Source organism: Anolis carolinensis, chromosome 1 (genome assembly GCF_035594765.1).
Source record: "Anolis carolinensis isolate JA03-04 chromosome 1, rAnoCar3.1.pri, whole genome shotgun sequence".
NCBI lineage: Eukaryota > Metazoa > Chordata > Lepidosauria > Squamata > Dactyloidae > Anolis > Anolis carolinensis.
The window spans coordinates 252,758,904-252,770,370 of NC_085841.1; the positions used below are offsets into that span (position 1 = coordinate 252,758,904).

The 11,467-nt window shown below is 41.3% G+C and overlaps 1 protein-coding gene across 1 annotated transcript; it reads right to left on the bottom strand.

The window, feature by feature from the left end:
* Positions 1-545: 545 nt before the first annotated feature.
* tmem37 (transmembrane protein 37) lies at positions 546-10,505 on the bottom strand. The gene is made up of 2 exons (XM_003227553.4): positions 10,038-10,505; positions 546-5,417 (listed from the first exon to the last, which is right to left on the bottom strand). Exons 1-2 carry the CDS (start codon positions 10,056-10,058, stop codon positions 4,821-4,823), a joined length of 618 nt encoding a protein of 205 aa, XP_003227601.1. The 5' UTR covers positions 10,059-10,505; the 3' UTR covers positions 546-4,820.
* Positions 10,506-11,467: the final 962 nt, after the last annotated feature.

Here is an 11,467-nt window from a genome sequence, read left to right on the forward strand (position 1 = left end):
AACACTGACACTTCAGCTTAGAAATGGAGATGAGCACCAACCCCCAGAGTCTGATACCACTGGACTTAATGTCAGGGGAAAACCTACCTACCTAGTCATCTTAATTTTGGAGGCATGATGAGAAACACTTTAGTAATATTTGTTAAATGCTCTGCAATTGAAAGAGAAACTTTGTATGAAGCATTCAATCATCATACAGAAATATCTTAGCTCTGCAGACGACTTTTAGTTATTCTGTCTTTCTGTTAATATATTTTGTTCTTTTGCTTCATTAAATGTGATTTTACAAATCCCTGCGCCAAATATTCAAACTGTATTCCTTGCTCACATTTTGTAATGACATACAGTAGGAAACTCAGTAGGGCATTCTGAGCTTTGCAGAAATTATTTTGTAGTATAGTCTTCATGTTTTGATGAGATCCATTCCCCAGCTCTTTTTCTGTTTCATTTTGGACCAAAACAGATTTGGAACTTCCATGTTTCCCTTTAATTACTAAGCATCTCTCCCTGTGTTTAAACAAAAAGGTTCCTGATGACTGGGGTGATCAATTCAAAAAGTAGTTTATTGAACATTTGACATTCGAGTCCTCAATTTTATCTCACTTTCATTTACTTTTGTAGAAAATGGTTACAGTTTAGAAAAAGCTACATAATCAAACTCACATAATAAAAACAACATTTATTGGAGGCAAAGGCCACATGCACTTCTGGGCCTGTGCTCTCATCTGTCAAGAATTTTCTGACAAAATGGCTTTTAATGGGAACTGAATCATACGTTCACAAAGGAGTCCGCTACAGAATGCCATTTAGGGCTGTTTCAACTTGACAGCTCAAAATGCATCTCTAATGCATTTGAACCTCTGTGGGATAAATTTGAAACCCCTCTGTTCAATGGAAATAGTGTGATAAACAGCCCACATCAAATGTATGCATTTGGGAATACTTTACCACAGTGTCCTCCTTTTGGACGTGTCTGAATGACAAGTATTCATTTAGCTCATGGGAGAGGGGTCTTCAGCCTTTTGAACTGATGCTAAAACTCTGCACAAAAACAAGATTAGCTCATGCTAGGAAAATGGGGAAAATACTACATATGTTTGAAGGAAATCACCAGTATCTCATGGAACTAATGAGAAAGAGCTGTATCTATGTATGTTGGTATGCATGTGTATGAATATAAGGAAATACACATACACACTTATGCATACTGTAAGTGGCTTATTTGGGAAGGTCAGTGACCTAAGAACTGGGAGTCATCACTACTAGAGGCCTCTTCCAGTCACTTCTGATTTAACAAGAGCTTTTCATCAGTTAAGTCTGTGGTTGCAAAATGGCCTTTAAAGGACCAAATGCTGGCATGATTAGCCATTTTTTGCTTTGAATTGTTTTATTTGATTTTGGGTTGAAGGGATTCGGATGATATATTACAGACTGTGGTGGGCCATAGGCAATCCTTGGGGTATATTTTACCCATCCCTATTCTAGAATATCCACAAGTGGCTCTGTATAGGAAATAGTGATAATTTAGGGTACTGGTTTCCAACTTTGGTTGTTCAAGTATTTTGGACTTCAGCTCCTAGAAGGCCAAGTCAGCTTGGCTATCAGCCATCAGTTAGGAGCCACAATGGTGCATTGGGTTAAACCCTTGTGCCGGCTGAACTGCTAACCTGAAGGTTAGGTCGCTAACAGACCTCTCATCTGTTAGCTCTAGCTTTCAAGGACATGAGAGGAGCCTCACAGCAGGATGGTAACACATTCGGGCGTCTCAAATCTAAATACAAAATTCACTGATATTTTGTATACACCTTATACACACAGCCTAAAGGAAATTTTGTACAGCATTTTAAATAATTTTGAGCACGAAACAAGTTTGTGTATATTGAACCGTCAGAAAGCAAAGGTGTCACTATCTCAGCCAAACTTTTGGACAATTTTGGATGAATTAGGAATTCTGGATCAGAGGTTATCTCCCAGTATTTCTTAAATGTGCCTCTGAATGAATTTAAAAACAATCCTGATGATCCTAGGTCGGAATCCTTTTGAGAACTTAGAACTAAGCACTGTAGTTATGCTGCTATACAGTGACTCTCACTCAGCAGCAGGGGTCTGTCTTGCTGTCAATCAGGACACAGATATATTGGCGGCCGCACCCCTTCCAGTGAGTGAGCTCTGTGGTGGCAAGCAGAAGTGGGATGCCTCCTGCAGTTCCTCCATGCCCCTGACTTCACTTCTGTTGAGGTGTGGGTTGTCAGGCAATTGTTTCTCAGGTGACATGAAAACAGACACTTGTCGATTGCGGCATCTGCTGCCCAGTAAATGAGGACTGGTGAACGTTTACATGTATGTATCCCCTAAACTAGAGACTATTCAGGGATTGTGAACAGAAAACAGTAACAAGCATGTTACACATTCATAACTGTCCAACAGTACTCAAGTCCTAGTGTTATTTTTTAAAGAACAACAACAATGAATATTTTCAGCTTTAAGGGATGCCTTCTGAGACAGAAAACAGGGACTTAACTTCCTGTGTTTTTGATAAGACAGAAATATATATTTTAGCACATTAATCTACAATCTACATCCTGTCCTGTCAGGACTGCACAAATAAAGCAATGCCACTTTGAAGTCTCAAGTTCCTTCCTCCACCGTTATAATCCAAAAGGAAAGCTCTCTTTTGAAGAATTCAGTCTGTGTTGATAGTTTGCATCTCAGCAGTTAAGGGATTTAAGGTGCATGCACAGTGAAGAATTAATGTAGCTTGGCACCACTTTAACTGCCATGGTTCAGTGCTATAGAATCGTGTGAGTTGCAGTTTGACAGGGTCTTTATCCTTCTCTGCCAAAGACTGTTGGTGCCTTATCAAACTACAACTCCCATGATTCCATAGCATGGAGTCATGGCAGTTAAGGTGCGCATCAAACTGCATTAATTTTACAGTGTAGACATGTCCTTTGTTGCTGCTAGGCTTTCTTGGTCATCATTTCAGTTGTTTGGACCTACCATTGCCACAGAATCAGAGGACCAAGAATCACATTTTTGAAACCGTCATTGTCATCACCATAATCTCTTCCTGGTAAGTGTTTGCTTATAACAGAACTGGTTGGTTTATGATTTTTGTTTTGTAAATCAAACACAATATGAAGTCAGATAACAGAAAAAGGTAAAAGCATGTAGGTCAGGCATGGGCAAACTTGGGCTGTCCAGGTGTTTTGGACTTCATCTCCCACAATTACTAATAGCCAGCTGTTAGGAATTGTGGGAGTTGAAGTCCAAAACACCTGGATGGCCCAAGTTTGCCCATGCCTGATGTAGGGGATTAATGAAATCGGGATTTCTGCATAAAGTATTTTGATTTTAAGAGTTGCTTTCCAAAACCAAGGAGGTTTGAATGTCATGAAAACAAAGGTGGAAGTACAAAGAAAATTCCTTTTAACATTTCATATACAGAATCAAATAGTGATTACATAAGCAAATACTGTTGGTATTATTTCAGAATGCAAACACTCTGTTTCGTATTAAGAGTGAAGTCACTGTCCCAATATGTTTTCACTGCAGTTAAAAATCATGTGGCTTTATCATGGTCCAAGCCAGCTCAATCCATGTGCATTCTCAATGGAAGTGATCCCTTTTGCTTTAGTCACTACCACCATCACAATGTACTTTTACTAGAAAAACAGAAAAGCTTTCAAGTGGAATAAGGATCTGGGCAGAGATTGGAAAGGGCTAGAAATAAATATCAAGGAAAGAAGGTCTAAACCAGAATAGAAAACCTTGACTCTCCAAATATTCTTATTGACAACTCTCGCCATTTTTTATCATTGACTACAGTAGGAAAAAATCTATGGGATATGGAAAGCCAAGGGTTAAATGTGTTTAAAGGAGTGTTTGATGGCAATGGGCACAGGAAGAGATAAGCAGTGATATCCATGTTAGTTGGAACTAAAGTCACTATATAAAACATGTGGAAATTATGTGGCCTTCCAGATGTTGTTGAATTGCAATTCTGAACAGTCCTAGCCATCACAGCAAATAGAGGGACACATGATTTCCACTCTGATAGAAAATAGACTTATAGGCACAGTTTGAAAGAAATACTTTCCATAGCACACAACTAGTCTGATAAAAATGCTTGCATTTTATATAAATAACTCATATATTCTCATGAAGAAAGAATAAGGATCAAAGACCTACCATGGACTTTGATCCTTAAACTGAAATTATTTATTTGGAATGTAAGCTCTAATTGGCTTTGTCCAACATTCTGTGAAGTGTGGATATCTGTTTTAACTGTTGCAGTACAAAAACCCAATAATGGGTCTAAATCCAATTTCCAGGCCCAATTAGAGTAGATTCACTGAATCAATGTTAACTTGGTAGATCAAAATTCAGATTATAGAAATTTAAGACAAAAAAGTAAAATTACAAATAGTGTCTCCCATCCCACTTGAATACTGAAGTTGGCCAGCTCAATAGTTCAGACAAAGCTAGTTATGATTAAATTCACTTGAAAGTACTGGGATTTGTTACATTTCTTAAACGTGTAGATTTGATTCCTTGGTTTCCATGAGACTTTGCTGCATTGGGATCTCTATATTTATGAGACATTATTTAATTAGTTGTTGGTTGCTACTCTTTCACAACAAAGGATTACATTTTTTTTAATTCTAGGAGGCTGTAACATCCAACTTTCAGTAGTTGTCCTCTACTGGTCCTAAAGATATTGACTGGTCCTAAGGATATCCTCTGAATGTAGCTTTTGCAAATCATTTTTCCTCCTATTAGGAGTTTTTTTAAAAAAAATGCTGATAGACTGCAATTATTTAGCAGAACTGTTGGTCATCATTGTTAATTTTTCTCAATCTGCTCCATGGGAAGGTTAGGTGATTAAGGTGAAGTCCACTGATTCCATTAAGGAAGAAAAGGAAGGCAGCAATAAACTCACACCAGAAGGTCAGTGTAAAGCTTGTGAAGGAGATGTAGTCCCTCAGAAGGATTAAGAAGCTCAGCACCCCAGCTGATGAGAACAGAAAAGAGGCAAGAATGAGGACCGATCCCATTGACCATTTTCTTCTTGAGTTGATGTCTTCACAGACTTGCGAGACCATGAGAAGTTCCAGGCCAAAGATGGCCACCACAACAGCAAAAGACACCATACTTCTTGCAAGAGTCATTCCGATGTTCAGTCCTCTGACGTTGGCCAAAGTCAAGTTGGTGTCGCATTTGAGGGCGCTGTTGTTGCTGATGGTACAGAAGTGCCACAATCCAAAGAGCTTTCCTTTGGCAAAAAGCCAGTGGCCGTCGCACACAGCGATGGAAGACAGGACAACGGATATTGCAACGCAGAGGATAATGAGGCTCCGGATAAAAGTCTCAAAAAACAACTTCTTCGGCCTTCCATGAGCACGTAGCCACTGGGCCTTAAAGAGAAAATCACAAAGAAAGAAAAGAGAGAAGGTTATATCTCAGCTTTTGAATTTCAAAGCAATGAGTATTTTAAAAAATCATAGCAAACTGGCGGATAGTTTATAGGGTTGTTCATGGTCAGATATATTTATGCCTAAAATGTATGAACTAGGATCCATTCACTATTTTTCAACTTTCACCCCCACCACAATTTCTTTTCCTCTCTTTAATATAATAGTAGATGATGATGATGATGAGTGTCATCATATTTAGAGATCTGACTGCAGACTAGTGGACAGAGATGTAGATGTGAAACTGATACATTAGTCTTACTCAGCTGTTCATAGCAGAGTTAAACTGAACACGTGAGAAGTGTGATATGCTGACCATCACTGAAAAACTCACTCTCACTGTCCTCACATGGAAAAGGATAGTGAAATAGGGGATGGCTAGCAATTTCCTTTCCTCATCCATTGGGTTTAGCCTTAATCTGAATCCCTGGACAGAGTTACAGGAAGATCAGAGAAGCTGATCAGTTATTTTTCTGGCCATGTTTTTAGTGTCATAAAAAGAAATGTTGTCAAACATAGGTAAGGTAAAGGTAAAGGTTTCCCCCTGACATTAAGTCTAGTTGTGTCTGACTAGAGGTTGGTGCTCATCTCCATTTCTAAGCCAAAGAGCCGGTGTTGTCCATAGACACCTCCAAGGTCATGTGGCCGGCATGACTGCATGGAGCGCTGTTACCGTCCCACTGCAGCAGTACCTATTGATCTACTCATATTTGCATGTTTTTGAACTGCTAGGTTTGCAGAAGCTGGGGCTAACAGCAGGAGCTCACCCTGCTCCTCGGATCTGAACCACCAACCTTTCGGTCAGCAAGTTCAGCAGTTCAGCAGTTTAACCCGTTGCGCCACTGGGGGCTCCTGTTGTCAAACATACTGAGCCTGAAAAGTGATAGATTCTCTGTAGGTATAATAAATATTGGGATACTTTAGAGAGCTTGTTTAATACAGGATAGAACAAATTTCCACCTTATGGGATTTTTCTACTCTTTTTTTGGTAGATGTCAGAGGTTAATACAAACCTATGACCAGAGCAAAATAGTGGGTTAGAGCCCAACTATTCATACAAACCTGAGACAATATACAAATATACAAATTATATACAATATACAAACTATTCATACAAATCTGAGACAGTGCAAAATAGTGGGGTAGAGCCAATTACCTACTATATTCCCATTCCCAATGGACTTGTGCATACTATAGGGTTTCAAACACCAAATGTGCAAAAAACAAAAAAACAAAAAAACCCCAAAAGTATAAAGTCAACTACAGAAGTGATTAAAAAAAACCCCTGTACCATTCAGCTACTTGGAGGCAGAAGTCCTTGGTGACCTATTGTGAACTACTTAGAGATCTGCTAACAAATCCTGATGTGCATTATCCCCTGCAGCTCCAGCCCCATTTAAAGGGTATGGGAAGTACTTTGGAGACCCTAAAGTGCTTTATAAATGAAAATGATTATTTCTGGTGTGTGTGTGTGTAGTTTTTTGTGTGTGTTTATGTGTGTATAGCTATATCTACATCTATAGATAGGTATATACTTTTATTGCAAGTGCCTCAAATGATGGGAAGCTTCTCCCATTCTTTGTGAGCTTATTTACAACCCAAAGGCGTGCATAATGAGCATGTCGTCCTTGTTCAGCGCTATGTTTCTGCTTTTCTTAATTGCAACCCCTGCAGGGTGTCTTATTTTCAAATAGCCCTTGTACAAAGCCTCACAGGAACTGCCAAGCGGGAACCAGTTTTTGCTGAAACATCAGCAATAACATACCAGTGAAGGGATAGAGTTGCTGATCTTTGTAAACAAGCCTTTGCGCTCCAAGAGGGAGGAGAGGAAATGGAACAATTTGAGAAAAAAAGCACACATGTGAGTCAACAACATCTACCCAGTACCTTTCTCCATACTGTTTCAGCTGTTTTATTCTTGCTTGTGCTATAAACTGCTTTGAGTCCCATTTGGGAGTTGAATACAGATCCAATCAGTCAGTCGATCAATGACAGGAGCAGAATAGTTTTAGACACATTATGAGTTAAATTACCTTTTTCAACAGGGAGGGAAGGCAAAAACATGTGTATTTTACATGACATAAGGTCATTATCATCATTTGAGTTACTAGAATATGAGTTACAGGGAGGCCCTGCTTTTGGTCCCGCCAGCCTCACAGGTACAGCTATCAGGAACTGAGAGACAGGACCTTTTCTGTGGTGCCCCCCCGCCTATGGAACGCCATCCCAAGTGAAGTCAGGCAGGCTCCCTCTCTCTTAAAAGAGTTAAGACTTGGCTGTGGGACCAGGCTTTAGGACGACAAAGGCAGACCCGGTTTTGAACTCGAAATGTGCCTAAATGTATATTTATATGTATATTTATAAATGTTTTAATGTAATCAAATTTTTAAATTGAATTGAAATGTTATTGTAATTGTTTATATATGCGTTTTATGTTGTAAGCCACCTGGAGTCCCCTTATTGGGTGAAAAGGGCGGGGTAGAAATGCTGTACAGTAATAAATAATATTATATATGAGTATGTACAATATTCACATGCTATGAAGGAACTAGACAAGATCCTGAAGTGTAAAAATATATCACTGAATACTAAATTTAGGGTGGCCACTGTCAACCCAATCCCAATTTCTATGTATGGTTGTGAAACCTGGAAAAGGAAGAAAGCTGATAGCGATAGAATCAGCTCATTTGAAGTGTGGTGCTGCTGAAGACTTCTCTGGATCCCATGGATTGCTGAAGAGACAGAGTTGTCCCTCCACATCTGTGGTTTTGTCTTTTAGTTATTCACAGATTTGATTAAAAATGTTCTCTCTCAGCCCTCCAGTGTGATTCTATGGTCAGCTTTCAGCAGACGTCAGCTATAGAGTCATGCTGGAAGACCTAAAAATTCCTAGAGGTGTTCTCTGAGTTTAAAAAGCAATAGTAATTTCTTTACTTGCGCTTATTCATTATTATGGGAAACCTGTGTCCCCAATCCTAGCGAATGTGGAGGGCTGAATATAAATGGGTCCTAGAACAAATCAAGCTAGAACTCTCCCTAGAAGCCAAGAAGACTCAACTGAGAATGTCATACTTTGACCACATCAGAACATGACTCCCTAGAAAAGATGATAATGCTAGACAAGGTGGAAACCAGTAGGAAAAGAGGAAGACCCTATTATAAATGGATACATTCAGTAAAGAAAGGCATGATCCTAAGGCTGCAAAACTTGAGAAGGGCTGTTAACAAGAGGGTAACTTAGCATTCAGTGTTTCAGATCAGATAGGGAAAAAACTAGTTTTGCATTGCTCATCACTATGGTCCGTATCCCAGTTAACATCACTCCAGAGGTAGGTGAACTACATCTCCCCTAAACCACTGTTAATTCCTCCCAAATCCATTCAGTATTTTCTGTTGGTCATGGGAGTTTTGTGTGGGAAGTTTGGCCCAATTCTATTGTTGGTGGGGTTCAACTCTTTGATTGTAGGTGAACTATAAATCCCAGAAACTAGAACTCCCTATTTTCCCCAAAATACACCAGGTTCACATTTGAGCATATTGAGTATTTGTGCCAAGTTTGGTCCAGATCCATCATTGTTTCAGTCCACAGTGCTCTCTGGATGTAGGTGAACTACAACTCCAATACTCAATGTCAATGCCCACCAAACGCTTCCAGTATTTCCTGTCGGTCATGGGAGTTCTGTGTGCCAAGTTTGGCTCAATTCCATCGTTGGTGGAGTTCAGAATGCTCTTTGATTGTAGGTGAACTATAAATCCCAGCAACTATAACTCCCAAATGACAAAATCATTCTCCCCCCGCCCCCAACCCCACCAGCATTCAAAATTGGGCGTATCGGGTATTTGTGCCAAATTTGGTCCAGTGAATGGAAATACATCCTGCATATCAGATTCATAACAGTAGCAAAATGACAGTTATGGAGTAGCAACGAAAATATTTTTATGGTTGTGGGGTCACCACAACATTAGGAACTGTATTAAGGGGTCAAGGCATTAGGAAGGTTAAGAACCACTGCTCTACACAGTAGAACGAATGCAGTTTGACACTACTTGAACGGCTATGGCTCCATGCAGTGGAACTCGGGTCCTTCTCCTTTAGTAAGGTGCCAACTCTCTTTGGCAGAGAAGGCTGAAAATCCCAAGCCCCACGATGCCATAGCCTGGAGCCTTGGCAGTTCAAGTGGTGTCAAACCGCATTCTCTAGTGTCCTCTTGGAAGTCTCTCGTTCATGGGGCGGCTCTAAGGCTGCGAACAACAACAACAACCCAGGAAAGTGTCCTTTATGCCGAAAAGAAGAGAGGGGCCTCTCATTTCCCAAAGGGAAGGACTCTCCCCTTCTGCCCCAGCCTCCCGTTCCAAGCCCCAAAGAGCAAGAGCAACAGGTGGGCAGGCAAGTCCGAGAAAGCGCCTGCTAGGAGAGGCTCTGCCCGTAGGGCGCCTGCCTGGTAAACAGGAGAGGCGAGAACAAAGGACCCGGGCTCGGATGCGAGCTCGGCCAGGTCTTTCTTTCTCCTCCCAGCCTCGGCCCCCGTGGCTCCGCATCCCTCTTGCGCTCCCCCAAGTTACCTGCACGGCGATGGCTGTCATGGTGACTTCCGCTCCCGGCAGGGGAAGCAGAGGGGCAACTTCTTCGGGCGGCTTTGTTTCTGGGACGGAGAGGCGAGCCTGCTGGGCTGGCCTGGCCCCTTCCTTTCCCTTCCCTTCCCTTCCCTTCCCGAGGGGCTCACGGAGGGCTCTCCAGGGCGGCAGAAGAAGCCTCCCCTCGGGTCCACATCCTCCGAGAGCCGGGGAAGCTGCGCCTGCCTCGCCAGTGGGTTGCCCTTTGAGTTTGTCCCTTTGACTGAGTCAGCAGAGGAGGAGGGAGAGGGAGAGAGGCAGGCAGGCGAAAGCGGTTGGAGCCGGCGATGGGCTTTGAAGGCGGGGGAGGAAGGTGCCTGGAGGAATCGCGGCCGTCTGGAGAAAAGTGCGCCTTTGTGCGGCTGGATTGCCCCATCCGCCTGAGCTCTCTATGGGTGAGCTCCAGCACCGAGTTGAGGGGGCTTCTACTTCCACGAATAAAGGCCCTTTGACATCCCTCTCTCGCACTGCCTTGGCCCAAGACTAAGGATCCCAAGAGTTATAGTTTGGTGCCGCACAAGCAGCACTCTTGGCAGAAAAGACATGATCTTGAAACCCCAAGGATTCCATGCCTGATTAATTGCTGACCAATAACAACAACAACAACAACAACAACAACAACTTTATTTTTATACCCCACCTCCATCTCCCTGAAGGGACTCAGGGCGGCTTACAGGGGCCCAGCCCAGATACAGTAGAGTCTCACTTATCCAACGTTCTGGATTATCCAACGCATTTTTGTAGTCAATGTTTTCAATAAATCGTGATATTTTGGTGCTAAATTCGTAAATACAGTAATTACTACATAGCATTATTTTGTATTGAACTACTTTTTCTGTCAAATTTGTTGTATAACATGATGTTTGGGTGCTTAATTTGTAAAATCATAATCTAATTTGATGTTTAATAGGCTTTTCCTTAATCCCTCCTTATTATCCAACGTATTTGCTTATCCAATATTCTGCCGGCCCGTTTATGTTGGATAAGTGAGACTCTACTGTAGTTACAAACAATGTAAAAGACAGGACAATGTAAAACAAATCTATAAAACATACTAAAATCACATTTACAAACATAGTTAGATAAACATACATAGTTAGATAAAAACCTGGGAAAGCTCATAAAAATGAACTGGGCTGGGAGAAAGTGCATATAGTGAGGAATGTAAACTGGAGGAGAGGTAAAAACCCAGGACTATTATCATGATAAGGGGCTTGGGATGAGTAGACATGAGAACTATTTCCAACTGAAGGGATGGAATAAAGTGCAACACAGATACTATTAATCAATAGGACAAACCCTAAACATAGGGGCGAGGATCATTCACCAAAGGCCTGTTGGAAGAGCCAAGTTTTCAGCCTCTTCCGAAAAGGGTAGCA